At 39.8% G+C, this 22,140-nt stretch overlaps 2 protein-coding genes across 6 annotated transcripts in view; both read left to right on the forward strand.

The window, feature by feature from the left end:
• Positions 1 to 3,716: 3,716 nt before the first annotated feature.
• Positions 3,717 to 7,625, forward strand: dapk2a (death-associated protein kinase 2a; the record flags this gene model as incomplete). The annotated part of the gene is made up of 9 exons (XM_079448499.1): positions 3,717 to 3,778; positions 5,540 to 5,761; positions 5,862 to 6,000; positions 6,168 to 6,297; positions 6,372 to 6,420; positions 6,503 to 6,529; positions 6,629 to 6,781; positions 6,882 to 6,927; positions 7,011 to 7,625. 9 exons carry the CDS (start codon positions 3,717 to 3,719, stop codon positions 7,623 to 7,625), a joined length of 1,443 nt encoding a protein of 480 aa, XP_079304625.1.
• A 3,438-nt stretch (positions 7,626 to 11,063) lies between these two features.
• Positions 11,064 to 22,140, forward strand: part of herc1 (HECT and RLD domain containing E3 ubiquitin protein ligase family member 1) — a 37,052-nt gene continuing 25,975 nt past the window's right edge. For all 5 annotated transcript variants that reach the window (XM_079455443.1, XM_079455446.1, XM_079455442.1 and 2 more), the window contains exons 1-17: positions 11,064 to 11,207; positions 13,953 to 14,911; positions 15,090 to 15,185; positions 17,576 to 17,770; positions 17,886 to 18,200; positions 18,288 to 18,384; positions 18,482 to 18,625; positions 18,788 to 18,915; positions 19,131 to 19,275; positions 19,780 to 19,951; positions 20,125 to 20,259; positions 20,463 to 20,628; positions 20,758 to 20,883; positions 20,970 to 21,182; positions 21,346 to 21,498; positions 21,576 to 21,708; positions 21,794 to 21,985. In XM_079455443.1, coding sequence (XP_079311569.1) covers positions 13,982 to 14,911; positions 15,090 to 15,185; positions 17,576 to 17,770; positions 17,886 to 18,200; positions 18,288 to 18,384; positions 18,482 to 18,625; positions 18,788 to 18,915; positions 19,131 to 19,275; positions 19,780 to 19,951; positions 20,125 to 20,259; positions 20,463 to 20,628; positions 20,758 to 20,883; positions 20,970 to 21,182; positions 21,346 to 21,498; positions 21,576 to 21,708; positions 21,794 to 21,985 — 3,340 coding nt within the window. In that variant the 5' untranslated portion in view covers positions 11,064 to 11,207; positions 13,953 to 13,981. The remainder of the gene's footprint in view (positions 11,208 to 13,952; positions 14,912 to 15,089; positions 15,186 to 17,575; positions 17,771 to 17,885; positions 18,201 to 18,287; positions 18,385 to 18,481; positions 18,626 to 18,787; positions 18,916 to 19,130; positions 19,276 to 19,779; positions 19,952 to 20,124; positions 20,260 to 20,462; positions 20,629 to 20,757; positions 20,884 to 20,969; positions 21,183 to 21,345; positions 21,499 to 21,575; positions 21,709 to 21,793; positions 21,986 to 22,140) is intronic.

A 22,140-nucleotide genomic window follows, 5' to 3' on the forward strand; every position in this document is an offset into this window, starting at 1 on the left:
TGTTATTGTCTGATGCTGGGATATCTTCACAGTTATCGTTCCCATGGAGTAGGTACTCATAGGTGTCATCGTCACATTGGTCAGGTATGACTTGATTTGTGTCTTCAAATAAATCGGTTTTGTGTATGATCTTTGTGCGATTTTCATAATCTGACTCAGTTTGGACATCCTTCTTAGTGCACACGCCCTCATAGAGTGGATTGGGCTGCAGGGATACCTGACCAGCTTCAGTATGAGTCTTTTCAAATACAAGTAAAGCGTAAGAGCTGGAGGCTGTTTGGGGTGGAAGTTGTGGAGGGGGGGAGGATGAAGGGTCACAGGGGTCAAATGCCAGAGACTGTGACTTTTCATTGTATTTATCCTGGGGAGTTGGGTTTGTTTGTATAGATATAGGGAGAATGTTCTCAGGACACTTTAATTGAGTGTCCAAGGAATCCCTCTTTATGGTGCCATGATGTTTCTCGTCAACCCCTTTAGATGTCATTGGCTCAAAGAGATGTTGTTTATCATGAGAAAGATTTGGACCAAGATAACCTGTGCTTAAGGAATTCCGAAGTGGTGCATTTTTCTTTGGCAAAGGTGGAATCCTCATATCCTTCTAATATAAATGATACAGTACAAGAATATTTAAACATCAGATATGTCAAATAAAAGACTAAAGGGATGAAATCTGAGATAGGGAGGTAGTCGATATGGTTACCTGTGAATGGCTGTCTTTGTCAAAGGAAGTAGAGATAGTGAGTTTACGGCTACTTTTAGGGGGCAGAACTGAACTTGTCTCCTGATGAGAATCACTTGTTTGTTCCCACAAACTTTTTAGAGCCTTTACACTCACTCCTAGCTTAATGATAGGTTTACTTTGAACCACATCATAAAGCTCATTTTTGGAATCCTGAAAAAAGAAAAAAGACAGTAAAATTGCCTTGTTTCTGGCATATTTTCAGGTATTTCAAAACGCTTAGGGATGACTGATAGCTCCACCTCTTCAACAGAATCAATGTCCGTGGCGTAGGAAGTGAGGTACTCTCCGAAAGGCTGGATTGGTGTAGTTTTAAAGTAATCTATCAGCTCTGTGAGACTGTTATGAGTGGTGGAGTCACCAGAGACGACGAGCAGGCCGGTTCTGGTTTGATTTATGACAAAATGGCGACAGCGATCATGTCCTCTGTAGTAAAGCAATAGAGAAATAAAACATCTAAAAACAGTAGCTTCATATCGAAACTCAAAATTCTCTCTACTGCTGGTTAAGAAATGTTACCTACTTGTATGAAAGAATGTATCCAATGCCCTTTTCACTGAGTCGGATAAGGAAACAGCCAAAATTCCGGTCTCTGAGATGATCTTCTGCCTCCCTGCGACCATTAGAGCACCACTTAACATTTGCATAGCACTGTATCCTTAGCTGTTATTTATGAATTTAATGCATGTTAAAATGGTTTTACAGGTCAATAACACCAATTCAATGTTTTACACTAGCACACTCAACCATATTATGTCTTATAGTTCTTACTGTCTGGAGAGGAAGCCTTGAAACCAGGGAGGAAAACTTCCATCGCACAGGAGCAGTGCAGCCTGATTGTCCACAAACCACTTGATTATGTGTTCCCTCTGTCCTCTGTCCATAGCAGGATCTCTTTCCCCTCCTTGCATTCTCTCCATTTGCTTTTCAGTTAGTCTCCCATTAATCTTCATCTTTTGGTACATGGCTGCCTCTATTTGTTCCATTATGGGCATCTCCTTGTGTGTTCTTGCAATCAAAACAGAGCACAGCACACATCCGATAAACTCTCTCTTAACTTTCAAACATCAATAACATGACGCTGTCACTGTTACAGGAAGTCTGTCATGCTTCATTTGCCTATTTTCCTCATACGTAAATGTGTGCGCGGCTGACTATTAATGGTGCTATTGTTTGAGTTTATCTGCCATCCAGTCAATAACGACTTATACAGGTTCCGTGTGGTTTTGATGCTATCTTTGGTCTCTTTAATTTGAGCTTCAGTCTAAAATAAATATGAAAGTTTAAATAACCTGATTGAATCAGAAACTAGGTCAACCACTGCACATACAACATATAAATAAAGATGAATCAATATTTACATTATGGTGCACCGTTAAAAATAAAGGTTCTGCAAAAGGTTATTCACAGCAAATTGAATTGAACAATTGAAGAACAGTGTTTGGTACCCCAAAGAACCATTCAGACAAAGGTCCGTTAAAAACTAATTTGTTTCTTTTTTTGCCCTTTTCAAAATAATATTTTTCCACGGCGAAGAACCTTTTGTGAAAAGTTCTTAATGGAACCATACAGCCAAAAGTGGTTCTTCTATGGCATTGTTTGGAACTGTTATTTTATGGCATTGTTTGGAACTGTTAGTTGTCTGTGTTTTAGCATTACCAAGACAGTTCTGTCAGATTTATTTAGTATTTACTGATGGCTAATTCCATAAACATCACAGTTTAAAATAAATGTAGATTTATATTCCCCAGATTATTTCACTGCAGTCTTTTCATATTTATATTTTGTTTTATCAAACCATTCACAATGACCAAAACTAAATCAGATTAAATCTGTAATGATAGAAGGGAAGATTAAGCTTTAGCCATGTCAGCACTAAACATAAGACAACAAACTATATTATAACTATACTGTGACATGACATCAATGCATTTGCCTCCATGTCCATTTGCCACGCCTGCCCAGTCACAACATCTTACAAATGTATAGGCTACTCTTGGACAACGTAAATACCATGTAATAGGACTCTGTGTTCAGCCATCGCCTGCAAATCAAAACAGGTCTTTTGGAAAACATACAGATCAAACCGCATTCACTTTTAAAAATAACTTATATTAAGTTAAATCAGAATGGATATGCATTTATATTTTCCTGACGATCGTTACAGGCTATATGGCCTCAGGCAATATATTGCATTCTGTTACTTTGTAAGTAATTCAGTCTTTTTTTAAAGTCAATGTTTAGTAAACGTATAGGACAAGAGCCGCGCACGTATTCCAGGCAGTCTACATTGCTGCAGCGCTGTCTGTCAGACTCGAGTGCAACAGGTGGCGTGTCCTCTTTTAGAAACACGCTCATGTACTATACAGCTCTATGAGGAATACGTGTGGACGCATGAAAAGATTCAGAAGAATTACATTTGCCGGTGATGACAGGTAGATCAATTACCTCCAGAGTATAGTGAACTCATAAGACATTTAATTTTACAGCCTAACGCTTTATGAGACCATGTCGAATGGCAGCGCATTTGAATATGCCATTCGTCTGATGTAGTGGAAGTCAAGCAGACGAATGAGCTACCACTAGTGTTAACTGTCATGCTTGACTGATCAAAGCTGCTTCTTTTTCATAGACCTACATATAGATCATCACGTAAAAAATATGAATGAATTCACCGGCAGAATATACTTGCTCATGTGCGCATGGTGTGAGGTTACACATTTGAGAAATACGTCTGGGTTACAAAATGTTCCTATTAATTTAGGCTAAATATAGGCAAAGACTTATCTTCCTTGTCTTGCACTCGCGGAGTGTCTAAATTGTCTGGCCATCATTAGTGAAATATTTCGTTCAGATTGTGGGCTACATAATTAGCTTTACTGCACATTTATGTTGTTTGAATTGTTTAAAGTTTGGCTTTGCACATTATGTATTATAAATCTAATACAAGTTTATATTTTTCTTTGATAAGGTAATAATGTCTGTTTTCAAGCAGCAGCAGGTTGAGGATTTCTATGAGATTGGAGAGGAACTTGGAAGGTGAAAAATAATATGTTATGATTTTACTTAATCCTGATTGTTGTGGTATACAGATGACACATTTTCTGAATTTAAGTAAAGAGCCTCTTAAAGGAATAGTTCACAAAAGAAGAAAGTTCTCCTGGTGGAACATTGGTTGTACTGGTGGTATAATTCAAATCTTTTTTTTTGTCTTGTTGCATGTTTTTTGTCACAAATGACTTGTTTTGCTTCAGAAGATTTATTAATTCAGGAGTAATTTGAATTACTTCAGTAATGGATGTGCTTTTTGGAGCTTCAACAGTCTCATATTAGATAACATGACAGCATTTGCATTTGAAATAACTTGTTTGTGAGATGTGTCATCTTAAATTACATGAGAAACTATTCAGAAGCGTGTCTCTGGTAGAGACCTAGTTGTCCCCTGAATAATACTACAAAATAATCATTTTGGCAAAAGTCAGAGAAAAAATCTGAAGACAATGTAATAAATGACCAATACCAATTCATAAAGTTCGGCCTACTTAATATTAGATCAATAAATTCAAAGGCAGTTATCGAAATGAAGTCACAGACAACAGTTTTTATATATTTTTTCTCACCGAAACCTGGTTTAAACCAAATGATTATTTCGGTGTTAATGAGTGTACCCCACCAAGCTACAGTTATATAGCTACAATACTGTACGATTATGTAGATACTGTTTTGAGCCAAGTCCGGTTGGTTTGAGGAGACTTTCTTACTGTAACTCTGAGAACAGAGCATACATTTTAATCATTTTAAGTGCTTGCGTTGAACATAATTAAAGTAAAAAATCATTGCTTTCTTTTACATTGGCTACTGTGTATAGACCCCCTGGTCCCTACACTGATTTTCTGAAAGAGTTCACAGACTTTTTCATCTGACCTTTTGGTTAACGTTGATAAAGTACTAATTGTCAGAGATTTTAATATCCACGTGCAAACGATGCATTAGCAGTGGCGTTTACAGAGCTACTACACTCTTTTGGAGTAACACAACACACAAATAGACTCACTCATCAATTGAATTATACACTAGACTTGATTATATCTCACAGAGCCGATCTAACCAATATAGATATTATACCTCAAAGCGACAATGTCACCAATCACTATCTTATAACATATACACTGCAAAAATCAACCATTTAATTCATTATTACCCAATCAAATTATTTTCTCCTGTAAAGCTGCTTTGGAACAATGCACATTGTGAAAAGCGCTGTATAATTTGTTTAAATTGAATTACACATGACAGTTTATACCTTTAACACAAAAGTGATGTGTGGGGGTATAGTTGTACAATACTTGTTTTCAGGTCCCCTTCAGGTTTATTTAAAACATCAAAATATGAGGTGAATCGTACAAAATGGACAACGCACTAAACTATAAAGGTATTTAAAATTAAAAAAAATTGTTAGGCAAAAAAGCAAGCTCCTGGATATCAACCTGGCTTTTATTTAAATATACAAGATAATTGCACAGGAAAACAAAAAGCACACAGAAAATAAAGCAAACATTCACGATTTCATTTGTAAATAATATTTGTTGATTCTCACGTGTAGTAATATTTTGTAGCCCTTTTCCTTGGTCTCGCCTCAGTAAGCGTTTTCCCCATGATGAGCTGCACTCTAACAGCTAATAAAATGTACATTTACATTTAAAAAGGTCAATCAATTGACCAAATGTTTTATAAATAGTTTTCTGTGTGATTATTTATAAAAATCGTTTTAAATCTGTGTTTCCTTAATGTGTTTTTCAGTGGGCAGTTTGCAATCGTTAAGCAGTGTCGTGAAAAAAGCTCAGGCCGGGACTTTGCAGCAAAGTTCATAAAAAAGCGTCAGAGTAATGCCAGTAGAAGAGGTGTGCTCAGAGAGGAGATCGAGCGAGAGGTCACCATCCTGCAGCAGATACACCATCCCAATATTGTAATGCTGCATGATGTATATGAGAACAAGACAGATGTGGTGCTGATTTTGGAGCTGTGAGTAGACCTTTTATGTGTTCGGATTCAAATGTCTAAGTTAAAGTTTTCACTTCTTGACCTAGCTATCTGTATTAATAAGAGATTACGTCTTTTTTAGAGTGTCTGGGGGAGAACTTTTCGACTTTCTGGCTCAGAAAGAGTCTTTGAGTGAGGAGGAGGCCACACAGTTTATCAAACAAATCCTGGATGGTGTACACTATCTGCACGCAATAAATATTGCCCATTTTGACCTGAAGGTACACCTGTTGGTTCAACAAAACTGAGCAGTTATAACACTGGCTTGCCCAATTTAGCCATTAGTATATTTGCTTGAAAGCCCTCTGTAAGTGGAACAGTGTGTCTTTGTGTTCATTTCAGTGTGGGTGTACTCTTGTGTGTATCATGTTTATTTTCTCGTTTGCAGCCTGAAAACATCATGCTTCTGGATAAGAATGTTCCTCTGCCCCGAATCAAACTCATTGATTTTGGTTTGGCCCACAAAATTGCTGAGGGGGTTGAATTTAAAAACATCTTTGGAACGCCAGAATTTGTTGGTATGACAAGAACTTTATCCAAAGCTTAAATTCTGCAACTTGTTTGTTTTTATGTTTATATTAATCATTTTCAGCTCCAGAAATAGTCAATTATGAACCTCTGGGACTGGAAGCAGATATGTGGTAAGATAAATTGTCAATGTAAAAAATATGTTATCTTATGATCTTTTATAATGTCTGTTAAAGTACTACTTTATTGTTATAGGAGTGTTGGTGTTATTACATATATTCTGTAAGTACAAAAAATTGCAACATGCTGTTTTATTTTTTGACCTATTAAATAAATAATATGATTTTAGTGTTGTTTCGCTAATATGGTTTCTAAATGTAGGTTGAGTGGGGCGTCTCCCTTTCTAGGAGAAACAAAGCAAGACACACTTGCAAATATCTCAGCAATGAACTATGAGTTTGATGACGAGTTCTTTGGCCACACAAGTGAACTTGCCAAGAATTTTATACGGCAACTGCTGGAAAAAGACACCAAGTAAGTGCAGAATTTTGTTAAAGGGCCAAGGAGTAAATTCAAGTCAAATTAAAATGATTTTTGCAAGCAATATACTATATTTTTAAATTATATATTACAGAAAGAGACTCACTATTCAAAATGCCCTGAGCCACCCATGGATCAAGGTATTTATCAAACAATGCATCTGTTTGAACGATGTATCAAACATAAGCTTTCTTTATCTCTCTCCCCATGTGTCTTTTATAAGTCTAATGAGCACAAGGACGAGCGCAGTAAAGCTCCAGAGAGGAAGAGGGAGCGTAGGCAGCTGAAGACCAAGCGACTCAAAGAGTACACAATAAAGTCCCACTCCAGTATGCCCCCTAATAACACCTACGTCAACTTTGAGCGCTTTGCTCAGGTGGAGGAAGAAATCTCAAACATGGAGGGCACCTTCTGCCAGCTGGCCTCAGCCCAGGACTCCCTCCAGGTAGACATTGACGCTCTGGTGTCCATCTACAACGACAAGGAGATGTGGTGCAAAGAAGAGAGCGAGAGCATCAGGCACGAGTTATCCCAGCTTCGTTACGAGTTTCGTAAGGTGGAGGCGCAGAGACGGGGTGTTGAGGAAGACATGAGGAGCGTGGACGCCAGTGTTAGCAGGATAAGCGAAAGGTATAAGGAAAGGGAAATGCATTATGAGGCCCTCCAGAAGGAGCTGTGTGCCGAGCTGCAGTGGGTGCAGGAAGTGGTGGGTTCATTTCAGGTCACTTTTCCGAACTGTAGCTTTAGCAGCGTGTTTAATACTGATGTCAATGACGCACTGAAAGAGTTGCTGAACAGATCTTGTGGAGGAGACTTGCTGACGGACCAGCAGAGATGACACATTTACAACCCCCACCCACTGATAAATACATCAGTAGGCCTAAACAACGCTACTTACAGTAGGCGTCTTGCGGGTTCACAACAGGGTGGAGAAGTTTATATGTGAAATATGAGATGCATTTATTTCCATCCATTATTTAAACCCACTTGTCCTCTGCAGTGATGCTATTTTTATGTTGTATGTTAGTGTGCATTTAGAACCATAACATGTTCTGATTTATATTGCATATTAGGTGTATTATCAAAATTGGGGTTGCTTTCTTAATAATTATCTATCTGTAATTTGATTTGTTTTTCGTAATGCAGTGTGTATACAGAGTGTCCCCATTGGTTATTTATTTAGAATTGATCAAACAAGGTTTAAATACCAAGTTTAATGCAAGAATGCTTCAATCTGATTGGTTGATAAACATATATGGGTATGCATTAACTTTTGGTACATGCACACACCTATGAAGGTGTTCCAGGTCTCCTGACCCCATTATAGTTTCATATCACGTCGCCAAGTTTAAACAACAGAAAGATTATAGTGTAGCCTACAGGCCTTCACGGCACACGGCACCAGCTGCGGATCTTGATCTGATTTGTGTTGATCTGACTTGTTTCAATAAACAAAGCATTTCAAAAACAATATAGAACACTTATACTGAAATCGAATTAATTAAATAACTTAATAGAAAAATAAAATGCCTTAATAAACACCGATCGGTGTCTACCCAGATAGCAAATTGGTTAGATGAAACCCAAGTTTAGTAACTTTTTTTGACCTCCAGTTCAGTCATCTGTGCACATGAAGGACTTCTTACTGCCTCTAGAATAAAAGCATACACATACAGAGTTAAAATATGCGTAAATAAAATGCATAATAATTAGAAACATTTCACACTACAATACACCATCAGGCCTAAGAGATTTACATTTATTACATGAAAAAAGTTCTAGGCTGCTTAATGTAAGCCTTACAAATCGCAACAAAATTGTGCATCCTATTTCATTTACATTTACATCCTGGGCTTCATTCACAGTTCCATGTACCTGGAATGTTTGAAAACATTCTGTCAGTATTAAGCCAAATTACTACAACATGCTTTTGTATCTAATACTGATATTGGGCAAATAACAATACCTACAAGATCGTATCTGCAAAGACATGCTTGCTGGATTTCATAAAGCGTTTCGAATACCGGATCAGTGATTAAAAAGTAGGCGAAGCAGTGCTCAACGCTCAAACTATTCCATTCAGTCACAAAAAACACCCCTACAAATAACGAAAAAAATCTACAATCGTTTTAATGACATACATTTTTATATAATAATAATAATCTAAGTATTAACCTTTTTAAATTTTGTTTTTGTATTCCTTATTTGATATATCCTAAATTGGTTTTGATGTGTCTCCTAAGGTTTTTCGTGATAGTAATAATAGTATCATAATAAAAGATATTATTATTCGCAGTTTTTGTTGCCTTAACTCTGTGGCTAGTCAAAATGTACTCAAATTGTAACCGAATTTCTTTCTTTTTATGGCAAGCCTAACTCAAGGATGTAGCCAAATGAATGCTTGGCATTTTGTTTCTTCTGGCTGACCAGACTCACGCCAAAAACGAGCCTAATTCTGTTTCACACTAGACCAATGCCAGAATTAAGTCAGAGGGGCCACATTTAGGCCAGATTTGGCCCAGAATTTGTTGCTATACATTCTTTGTTTTCGTCTTCATGCTGCTTAACAAAACTAACAAATCTGTTTTGATAGACTTACTCTTCCAAAAGTGTAGCCTAATTGATCTTTTTTTTACTTCTGATGATAGAAACAATATGAGGTGTAACCAATTTATTATCACTGGTTTTCTGTCACATTACTGCATACACGTACTCCGGCTCTCGCATAAGGAGCTTCCGACTAGTCCGTTCGCTCTACACAGGCGTTTGATGCGCAAGAAAGTTGTCCTACCATCAAGAACATTTTAAAGACGATTACATGACAAACACTGAAATTTCAACAATGTCCTGTGAGGGGTTATCTCGTCATGATTTATAGGTATTATTTGTTCTGTTAGATATAAACAAGTCATACATTTACAATGTTTTTTTTTTGACAAAAGGTGCTTTCTTACTTTTTTCAGATATAAATTATATAGGCCTATGTGCTTGTTTTCCCATGGATCTTGTATTTCATTGTCACACAGAAGGGAATTGTAACCATGTTGTGTACGTCAAGTGTGGCAAACACCTGCCGTTTTGAATCCCTGAATGACTCTTATAATGATTTGACTTGCTTTGCCTTACTAAGTCGTTTTCATGCTTGCTGTTATGTCCTTTAGTTGTAAGACACAAGTCATACTACGGCGATGCCAGTGTTTTTGTGTTTTCCAAACCGCACTACTTCTACATGCAGCATACCGCACAAACGTATTGCTTTGCGATATTGTTTTTGTCCTGCGGGGGGCATTATTCACCGTTACAGTTTTGTAGATTTTTCCAGCAGGGCCAGCTGCTGGGGCAACAACCAGGCACCAACTGGCGACCAGAGCTGTGCATTAATTGGTCTTGGGGGAGACAGTCCCACTCAAAAACAGTTTGTCTAAAGCCCTGAAATTGAAATTCAGCTCTGTTGTACGTAGGCGTAGTAGGCTATTTAACTACAGGCACAGGGCAAGAAATGATATCAGGGGACTGATGTTTGGCTACTGTAATTTATAAATGATAGAAAGGTTCAAGATGATTAAATGGCTCATTTTAATGGATTCAAAACGTGAAAATGTGCTTCGTTTCAGCCCTTGTGCTGCTTGTGTGTCTATTTCTTATTTGATGACTGGTCTGTTTTCATCGGTGTTTGTTTTAGTATGTAGACACATTAAATACTTAACCTTCAAAGTAATGCATGTATTTGTTGTTTATTAGGCATACCGTCTTAATATTTTATGTTTTTTTCTTAATCCCACAAGCATTTTATCCACTCTTGCATGCGAATTTGTGTATGTGAGGGAGTATGCGTCTATCGTGCAATGCTGTGTGCTGAGACAGTTCTGTTTTTTATGAATTTATCTGTAGCCTGTTTTTGCAGTAGAGATTATTCACCCTCTTTTTCAAAGTCATCATGTACAGCCTGTTATGGTTTAGATATAGATGTCATGCAAAAGCACAGTTTTATTTTAACCACGTATAATGTGTAGAAATAGCTGTGCATAGGCGTGGAGTAGAGCTGTCACACGCAGATGCTTAATTTATGTTAAAAACAACACGCAGTCCATACATTTTGTGTATCAAATGGTTTTAAATAGTAAACATGAGCGCAAGTCCTCTTTAGCATTTGTTTTGTGAAAGACGTTTGGCTTTGTGAGCTCTGTTGTGTTGTGGAGCGGGTAATGAATGATTGGGAGGGACTGAACACCGAGACTGCTGCTTACTGCACAGCAGCTGATTCGTGAGGGATTGAGCGCTGCTCCCCTCACTCCAAACTCTCAATAATTCAGCCACCAGATCCTCAACCAAGCGCTTACAAGCTTTCTCTACCATGCACTGTCACATGCAGGTGTCGAAGGATCATTAATCACCATGAAAAGGCCCTTGGCAGTTTATGGTAAGCTTCAACCTCACCTTTCAGTTCTTTATTTCCACAGCAGCCGACAGGTCTACACCATGTCAAATGTAATTGTATGCGTAATCATTTGGGCTTGCATTGGAGTGATCAGGATATGGTGTCAAATGCATGCTTTGGTCGTCGTTGTGCGAGGATTTCAATGTAAAATCAGGAGCTGAGCTGCCTCAGACAGTACCGGTTGATCACAGCTTGACAGGCGGGCTAACAAGTCAAGCTACTCCTGCTAAACAGTCATACATTCAATATGCATGTTACTTTAACTGCAAACATTTCACACAGAGCTCTATTAACTTGATCATTCAACGTTGATAGACAGCATGCGATGTAATGCTAGTCAAGAACTTCAATGCATTGGATTAGCTTAGCGTGTTGGCTTCCCCGAGCCTCTCTTGTGCTATCAAGCTAACGCCTATGAGTTAAGTTTCACGGACTGACGTGAACACATAACTGTTCACTTATAAATGAACCCCTCTAAAACCCTACTTTTAAACATCAGTTACAGGTGTGCTGCTGGTGAAATGTTAAGATACAAGCACAGACAGGTGTTGTGTAGAGAGAGCTTTACGTAATGCTAGCCGCCAGTTAGCTGAATGATTAAGCAAACCGCAACATTGTCAAAACGAACACCCACAGTGGCTAAAATCAGAGATTTAATAGTTTCCCTGGAATTGTCACACTGTTCACAAAAAAACGTGAAAGCTTGTGAGTATGATATGTGTAGGATTAAAATAATATACTGCTTTAAAAATGTACATTAGCTGACAACTTGTTACCTTGGAGGTATCTACTGGCTTGGTGTTTAAATGATAATTATTATGACAATGTGACGTGTAAATCAATAAGGAGTGGGCAGTTCAGTAAGCACTTTATGTGCTCCTATACTGGGGAATAATAACCACTGCAGATGTAATATAAAGCACTACAGCAGCTTACATTATGTGTGAGTTATATAGGCTTGTTACTGGCAGGCAAGTCATTTAGCCATTTAGAATTCATTGCATGTTATCGCAAGCTTAATGTTTATCTCAAAGGTTAAGGAATTTGTGGACTGGATTGTTTAGTTTATAGCGTATATATTTTATATTGTAAAGGTACATCAGGTGAATACTTTATCACGCATGCATTGGACAGATATTTGCCATCTCTATGTGTAATACTCCTTTTATAGGAACAATTCAGCCGAAATTTATTTTTTTGTCTTCATTTACTTACTTTCAAGTTGTTCCAAATCTGCATAAAGCTCTCTCCTCTGATGAAGAGAAGAATGTTTGTGACCAACCTGTTCTTGGCCACCATGAACTACCATAGTAGGACATTTTTTTATTATTTTGATGGATGTAGGAAAGCAAACAGCTCTGGGGCACTTTTCACTACCATTGTCATTTTTCCTACTTTGGTAGTAAATCCAGTACCTTAGAGATAATGTATTTTGTTAGGCTAATCCGGAGGTAAGCACGAAAGGCTATGTATTTTTCCCAAAGACTTTAGGAAGATCACAAAAATATGCTCTGTAATTTATAACGGGAGGTTTATTGTGTTTAAATGATTTGTTTATCAAGATAATCTTGACAAATGAACACCACGTTTGTTACTTTTGTTGCCAAAATACAATCGGCAGAAGGAAAAAGTTAACACAATGATATAAACAGACTACACGGTCGCGAGATATCAATGTCACCACCACCACCAAGCTTCCGACAACTCTTTCAAACTTTATTAAAATTGTGCTCCCTTGAAAGTAATTCATTCACTCTCTGAATGAATCCGCTTCTACGTTTAAGAGATTTGTGCATTATTTGTGAGCTTTATTTGTGTAATGACGTCTTAACTTCCCCGCCAAAGAAAGGAGTCCCTTTTAGCAACTTGTTGCAAGACACAATAAAGGCTTTAAAAAAATCACAAGCGGGTTGGTGTGTTTTATGTCATAGAATAAAACATGAACATATTTTGAGGTTTTGTTTACCACAGACCTTATTTCAGGCAATTTACCAAAAACCCATTCAAATACCCCATGGACTTTGGAACGATGGAACAAGATGTCCAAAAATGCTAACTCGCTTCCTGGTTTCAACACAAAAACGAAATCCTCTCTGAGCCTCCCTATGGTTTTCAAAAAATGTTTGGTTTCCAAACATCTTTCTCTGTGTTTATCAGAACAAAGACATTTATACAGATTTAAAATGACACAAGTCTGAATAATGAAGAGTGAACTGTCCCTTTAACATTAGGCAATAGTTTAAACTTCGATTTAAAAAAAAAAAAAAAAAAAAAACACAAGTTCAATTTTGACCTTCTTATGATAGTTTGCTCACTAGGTTAATAAGTTAATATTCAATGGGTTGAACCAAGACCTATATTTATTCACATGCGTTCAAGTTAACTAACGCTGTCACTTTGCTGTCAGTAGGGACTTTGGTAAGCTGACAGGCACGTGTCATCACAATCTCTTTCTAGCTAGGCTAGTAGTAAAGTTCAAGTTCTGTTCCTCAGAACTGAATATTTCATCACCGCATTTATAAAGGATGCTAAAAATCTTTGTACATGCTTGTCTAGAGATAGATATCAAGATTGTATTCTTTAAGGTTTTATGTTAAGCTAGTTTATGTTAAGCAAGTGAATCGCACGTTGGTTTGCTTAATTTGCTAAGGAAAACAGGTTTCTCTGGTAATGTGTGCAAGAAAGCTCATGGTTAAAGTTGATTTTCTATACCTGTGTGTCTCTCAGATGTGAAAGTGTGGGTGTAAGGTGGCACAATGGCTGCAATGATACCACCGGTGAAGTTAAAGTGGCTGGAGCACCTCAACAGCTCCTGGATTGCTGAGGACAGCGAGTCCATCTCCACACGTGAAGGGGTTGCACTGCTGTACAGCAAGCTTCTGGCTAATAAGGAGGTGGTTCTTCTTCCTCAGCAGGTGCTGTGTCTTAAAGGCCCCCAGTTGCCGGATTTTGAGCGGGAGTGTTTATCCAGTGATGAACAAGAGCATTATTTGGATGCGCTGCTGGCCAGTCAGCTGGCCCTGGCCAAGACAGTCTGCTCGGACTCGCCTTTTGCCACTGCCCTACGCAAACGCCTGCTGGTCTTACAGCGAGTTTTTTACGCAATTTCTAATAAATACCATGACAAAGGCAAAGTCAAGCAGCAGCAGCACTCAACCGAGAACACTTTGGGTTCTGCCGACTTACAAGCTGTTAGTGAGCGACCCCGCTCTAGTACGGATGCCCTTATTGAGATGGGCGTGCGGACGGGTCTCAGCTTGCTTTTCGCTTTGCTCAGACAGAGCTGGACGCTTCCACCGGCTGGCCCAGGAATCAACCTCTGCAACGATGTCATCACTACAGCCATCGAAGTGGTGGGTTCCCTTCCACCACTCTCATTAGCTAACGAAAGCAAGATTCCACCTTTGGGCCTGGACTGCTTGGCACAGGTGACCACGTTTCTGAAGGGTGTCACTATGCGGAACTCTGGGGCAGATGTGGTGGGGAGAAGGCTGGCGTGTGAGTTGCTCCTTGGGTTGGCGGCGCAAAGAGGATCCCTGCGCTACCTGCTGGAGTGGGTTGAGATGGCTCTAGCAGCATCAGCCAGCGTCAACAGCCTGGAGCCCAGCCAGGCTACACAAACCCAGGAGGGACTCATGGGATATGACTGCTTCATGAACATTCTAATGCAGATGAGACGTTCACTGGTACGTGCTTACTAAAGCAACATAATTTCAGATGTTGTTTATGACACTAGTCATAACGAGAAAATGCTACATCAACAATTTGTCCGGGTTTGCAGATATAGATGTTGAAGGGACGTCATGGTTTTGTTTATAGCTGGGAGGCTGTTTTGAATTTAATTTTGGTTGTGTGGTGTTGCAGGGTTCATCTGCTGATCGCAGCCAGTGGAGAGAGCCGACTCGCACACCCGATGGCCTTTGTTCCCTATATGAGGCCGCACTTTGTCTGTTTGAGGAGGTAAGAGATATAGAAAACGAGGGCTACACAATATGCAGAAATGTCGCAATATGCATATTGCAGTGGTTTGGAATAACTCAATAATTAAATTCAGAGTTATGTTTAATCGAAGTTTCAAGTTGATACCTGATGTGTTGAAAGTGATCAATAATTTGAAAGAATGTGGAACATGTATGTTGTATACATTTTTTAAATATGTTTTGATATAGTTAAATCGATTTTACAGATTTGAATTATTATCGTATAGTGTATTGCATATCAGATTATTTTGCATTTTCCGTCAATATCACACAGCCCTACAGAAAACCATTATATTGACCATATACACTACATACATTGATATACCATTATTATTTTATTATTTGTGTATATGTTATGTATTCATTACGTACAGTGCATCCGGAAAATTTTCACAGCGCTTCACTTATTCCACATTTTGTCATGTTACAGCCTTATTCCAAAATGGATTCACTTCATTATTTTCCTCAAAATTCTACAAACAAAACCACATAATGACAATGCGAAATAAGTTTGTTTGAAATCTTTGCAAATGTATTAAAAATAAAAAAGCACATAAGTATTCACAGCCTTTGCTCAAAACTTTGTTGAAGCACCTTTGACACCAATTACAGCCTCAAGTCTTTTTGAGTATGCCCAAAAATAGGTGTGAAAAGCTTGTAGCATCATTTTCTCCCAATCGTCTTTGCAAGATCTCTCAAGCTCCATCAGGTTGAATGAGGAGTGTCGGTGCACAGCCATTTTGACATGTTCAATGCGATGTTCAATCAGGTGCAAGTCTGGGCTCAAGGACATTCACAGAGTTGTCCTGTAGCCCTTCTTTGTTATCTTGGCTGTGTGCTTAGGGTCATTGTCCTGTTGGAAGATGAACCTTCACCCCAATCTGAGGTCAAGGCTCGGGTGTAGGTTTTCATCAAGGACATTGCTGCATTCATCTTTCCCTCGATCCTGACTAGTCTCCCAGTTCCTGTCGCTGAAAAACATTCCCACAGCCTGTTGCTGCCACCGACATGCTTAAATGTAGGGATGCTATTGGCCAGGTGATGAGCGGTTCCTTCAGACATGACGCTTGCCATTCAGGCCCAAGAGTTAAATCTTTGTTTCATCAGACCAGAGAATTTTGTTTCTCATGGTCTGAGAATCCTTCAGGTGCCTTTTGGCAAACTCCAGGAGGGCTGTCATGTGCCTTTTACTGAGGAGTGGCTTCTATCTGGCCACTCTGCAATACAGGCCCGATTGGTGGAGTGCTGCAGAGATGATTCTTCTTCTGAAAGGTTCTCCTCTCTCTACAGAGACATGCTGGAGCTCTGTCAGAGTGACCATCGGGTTCTTGGTCACCTCCCTGACTAAGGCCCTTCTCCCCCGATCGCTCAGTTTGGCCAGGTGGCAAGCTCTAGGAAGAGTCCTGATGGTTCCAAACTTCCATTTACGGATGATGGAGGCCACTGTGCTCATTGGGACCTTCAATGCTGTAGAAATTTTCCTGTACCCTTCCCCAGATCTGTGCCTCGATACAATCCTGTCTCGGAGGTCTAGAGACAATTCCTTGGAATTCATGGCTTTGTTTGTGCTCTGACATGCTCTGTTAAATGTGGGACCACATATACACAGCTGTGTGCCTTTCCAAATCATGTCCAATCAACTGATTTACCACAGGTGGACTCCAATCAAGTTGTAGAAATATCTCAAGGAAGATCAGTGGAAACAGGATTCACCTGAGCTCAATTTTGAGTGTCATGCAAAGGCTGTGAATACTTATGTACATGTGTTTTTTTCGTTTTTTATTTTTTATAAATTTGCAAAGATTTCAAACAAACTTCTTCATTATGGGGTATTGTTTGTAGAATTTCGAGGAAAATAATGAATTGAATCCATTTTGGTATAAGGCTGTAACATGACAAAATGTGGAAATAGTGAAGCGCTGTGAACACTTTCCGGATGCACTGTATGCATGTTTACAGTAATGTCATACATTATGAAGTGGGTTGAAACTTCCACATACTTTCTAGCAAAATGTGGCCTAGAAATAATGTATTATTCTTATTTTTTAACATTGGCTTTCTTTTTGCCACTTGCATAAAGCTGTGACCACAATAGGCCACTAAACTCCTCTCTCATCTGTGTTCTTGCATGTCCCTTCAGTTTTGCGCTAGGTCTATAAACAGCTCTGTCACATTTCGTATAGATTTTAACTATAATCCCAATTATATTTAATGGTTTGAGTTTTTCTTTAGGTTTTTGGAGTGTTCTTTTTCTTGATGATGTATGTTCTGAACAGTAATAAACTCAAAGAATTGTGACCTTTCACATAGGACTAAATAAAAATTTAGGTTACTTCTAAAACTAATGTAAAATTTGTTCTGATGTTGTAGGTGTGCCGTATGGCTTCGGACTACTCCAGAACATGTGCGAGTCCAGACAGCATCCAGGCAGGTGAGGCGACTATGGTGTCTGAAACCTGTGAGGTGTATGTATGGGGCAGCAACAGCAGCCACCAGCTTGTCGAGGGAACACAAGAGAAAATCCTGCAGCCTAAACTAGCTCCCAGCTTTAGCGATGCACAAACGGTAGGACACATTTTCATAATTAATTCACACATGTAGATCTTCTCCTCGGCTCTCACAATAGATGGTTTTCTTTTCTATCATGCATTTCTTTCTGACCAAATCAGTTTTATTTCAGATTGAAGCTGGCCAGTACTGCACTTTTGTCATTTCCTCTGACGGATCAGTCCGAGCGTGTGGCAAGGGTAGCTATGGCCGCCTGGGACTGGGTGACTCGAATAACCAGTCTACACTTAAGAAGCTGACTTTCGAACCTCACCGTGCCATTAAAAAAGTATCATCGTCCAAAGGCTCGGACGGCCACACGTTGGCATTCACCAGTGAAGGTGGGGAGGTGTTTAGCTGGGGTGATGGAGACTATGGCAAACTGGGTCATGGGAACAGCTCAACCCAGAAATACCCTAAACTAATACAGGGCCCTCTACAAGGAAAGGTACTGAATTCATACAGTTGTCCTTCACTTTTTAGGCATTCTAACCAAATATTAAATGATTTACATCTTGTGGGTGTGTGTTTGTAGGTGGTGGTTTGTGTGTCAGGAGGTTATAGACACAGCGCTGCAGTCAGTGAGGATGGAGAACTCTACACATGGGGAGAGGGGGACTTTGGTAGATTAGGTATAACTGTCTGTCTCATTGTTATATGCCTGTTATCTACATTTGTAGTGAATATTGCAGATTTGAGTCATTGACTTTGTTTGTCAAAACTTTGTAGGCCATGGTGATAGTAACAGTAGGAACATTCCCACACTAGTTAAAGACATCAGTAATGTGGGTGAGGTTTCCTGTGGAAGCTCCCACACCATTGCTCTTTCTAAAGATGGACGTACTGTCTGGTCCTTTGGAGGTGGAGACAATGGTGAGTTGGGCTTCACCTGTGGAGCTGGGGCTACTGAACAGACATTTGTATTTACAGGAATAATGTCCAGTGTGTGATGTCAGTTGCATCTGTTCCAAGTGTACAGTATGTTTTAAATGGAAATGTTACGACCCCTGACTTCGTTGGTGCTGTTTTTTTAAGGTAAACTGGGTCACGGAGACACCAATCGCGTGTATAAACCTAAGGTGCTAGAGGCGCTGCAGGGAATGTTCATACGCAAAGTCTGTGCTGGCAGCCAATCCTCTCTAGCCCTGACCTCCACTGGACAAGTATGACACATGCTCCATTAACAATCGAATATATTGTTTGTGTTTAAGTCAACATTAACCTATAAAGTGACTTCTGAATAGAACTGTGTATTCATTGAAAATAAAATGTAGTTAGGGGCTTGACCAATAGTAAAATCAGACCGTAAAGACTGATTAGATTCAACAGCACAGTTAAATGTTTATTCATTCACTGTTTATGTGCGTTTTTTTCGCAGGTGTATGCTTGGGGATGTGGTGCATGTCTTGGCTGTGGTTCTTCTGAGGCTACAGCTCTGAGGCCAAAACTCACCGAGGAACTTGCCACAACCAGAGTAGTAGACATCTCAATAGGAGACAGCCACTGCCTTGCTTTGTCGCATGGTAAGACATCATACACAAAAGATCTCTATCTGCACGCTATGCTTAAGTACTTAGTACAGCTAGAGACTTTTGTACACACTGTAGACTGCACTGCATGTTACACTGTATAATCAAATAATCAATACAGTGTGATGTTTTTAGCTAGGTTCATATTTTTCTACTTGCTGTAATTATATTTTCACTTTCAGTCTTGCATGACACATTCAAGATTTCTTTCTTCTGTAAACTGAAAAGAATCCATGGCTAGTGGTAAAGATGCACATGGAATATAGAATTTTCTTCCTGTAGCTGTACGGTAAGAGTTGTTTGAGATAGAGGAGATAGAGGGGTCAGTCTGATTAGTAACAGAGGGGTATGTGCTGAATATTAGAGACAGAGCGGGACAGGGTGAAGCGAGGGGGCCTCACTCATAATGTCACAGACAGTCTGACACTGCGTGCTTAAGGAGAACATGCAGCTCACATGTGTTGTGTTTGACTGTTTTTATTTCTGACTTTGTTTAAGACAATGAAGTGTACGCCTGGGGGAATAACTCCATGGGTCAGTGCGGTCAGGGGAACTCCACTGGCCCCATCACCAAGCCCAAGAAGGTGATTGGATTAGATGGAGTTGCCATTCAGCAGATCTCTGCTGGCACCTCCCACAGCCTGGCATGGACTGCTCTGCCTAGGGACAGGTTAGCAAAACCTTTGAAGCCCCTTGATAAGTGGAATGTTTTGCCTAAACTCCCTTGTTGTACCTAAATACATCATATTTTAATATATTTTGTCTCTGGGATAAGTTTGTATTTATAGACGCTTGTCTTTTTTTTAAGTCATTGTTCATGTATGTTTGTGTATGTGTGAACAGACAGGTGGTGGCCTGGCATAGGCCGTACTGTGTGGACCTGGAAGAAAGCACTTTCTCTCACCTCCGCTCGTTTCTGGAGCGATATTGTGACGGCATCAATAACGAGATCCCTCCACTGCCTTTCCCATCCTCCAAGTGTGTATTCTGCCCCACCATAGATTATTGAATCTTTACGGTCACTAATGTGTAGACCCTTGAGTTTGGTTAGAATACAATTTTCAAAGTTTTCTCTGAATTTGTCGCAATCACTATTTTAAAACATCCTGAAGATTATTAAATATTCAGTGTTTGCTTTCTTGCACTATAAAAAAAGTATACATTTGTTTTTGGACCAACAGGGAACATCATAACTTCTTAAAGCTGTGTCTGCGACTCTTGTCCAATCATCTGGCTCTAGCAATGGCAGGGGGCGTGGCCACCAGTATTTTGGGGCGGCAAGCACGACCGCTCCGTAATCTGCTCTTCAGACTGATGGACGCATCAGTGCCAGATGAAATTCAAGACGTCTGTGTTTTCGTTTTTTTTTTATCGTTCATTGATTTATTTGTGTTTTTTGTCCAATAAAATAAAATGGAACAGTTGACAGTGGCCTGTATCCTTGTCTGATCTATGAAGTTTTTTGGGCTTCTGTAGGCTGTCATTGAGACTCTGTCAGTGGGAGCCACAATGCTGTTGCCTCCTTTAAGGGAGCGAATGGAGCTGCTCCACTCGCTCCTTCCTCAAGGACCAGACCGCTGGGAGAGCCTCTCCAAAGGACAGGTACCGAACTTTTACCTGTGAGCAACAGAATGTCTAAGTTAACTTTTACAGAGTGGTACTCATCTGTGTTTGTGCTTCTGTCACAGAGGATGCAGTTAGACATCATTCTCACTAGTCTGCAGGATCATACTCATGTGGCGTCTCTTCTGGGCTACAGCAATCCTCCAGATGCCTCTGAGCCTCCTGCTCAACCCTCCGACTCTACTCACGTGCCTGGCACACACGCTGATACACATCCTGACACACACTTGGCGGAGATCCTTATGAAAACTCTGCTCAGGAACCTCGGCTTTTACACGGTCAGTCTTTAAGACTCCACCAAGAGCCCTCAGATATAGCCACTGATCTATAATAATATGAACAGATGATGTCATAATATTGAATCCCCCAGACTGGTGATCAAACTGCCCATTCCTACAGTATTCAACAACAAGCTGTTTCCTTTGTGTGATAACTTCACAGGACCAGGCTTTTGGAGAGCTGGAGAAGAACAGCGATAAGATCTTGCAGGGAACATCATCATCTGATAGCAGTCAGCCTGCTCACCTGCATGAGCTGCTCTGTTCCTTACAGAAGCAACTACTGGCCTACTGCCATATCAACTGTGTTACAGAGGTACACACACAAATCTGCACACAAATCAGGCCATGGCAAGTGTTTAAGTGGGTCTGATGTTAATCTGTGTTTTTCAGGGTTCCAGCAGTGTGGCACTCCTCCATAAACACCTGCAGTTACTGCTGCCTCACACCACTGATATCTACAACCGTTCCACAACTCTTTTGAGGGAAAGTTCTGGAAACGGCAGAGTGCGTGAAAAGCTACGAGGTAAAACTATCACAGACAATCTTGCTCACATTTTTAAACAGATGATGGACTCGTCTCTAATGTTTTCTGTGTCTGACTATGGTAGATGTGATCTACATGTCTGCTGCGGGCAGTATGCTGTGTCAGATTGTGACATCCTTGCTGTTGTTGCCCGTATGGGTGGCACGGCCGCTGCTCGGCTTCCTCTTAGACCTGCTTCTCCCTCTGGACCGTCTCAACAGACTTCTGCCTGCCGCTGCTCCTCTGGAGGAGCAGGAGCTTCAGTGGCCTCTACATGGTAAGATCAGATCTGTTGTGCTGCTGTCCTGACATTGACAAGATTTAGTGCTACATAGTCATTCCAACATGATCAGACATCTAGTACGATCACTATTGCCCCCCAACTATTTAAGGAATTTAAATGCTATGAACAAAACGTGTTGTGAAAAACAA

This window comes from Barbatula barbatula (genome assembly GCF_947034865.1).
Source record: "Barbatula barbatula genome assembly, chromosome: 1".
Lineage (NCBI taxonomy): Eukaryota > Metazoa > Chordata > Actinopteri > Cypriniformes > Nemacheilidae > Barbatula > Barbatula barbatula.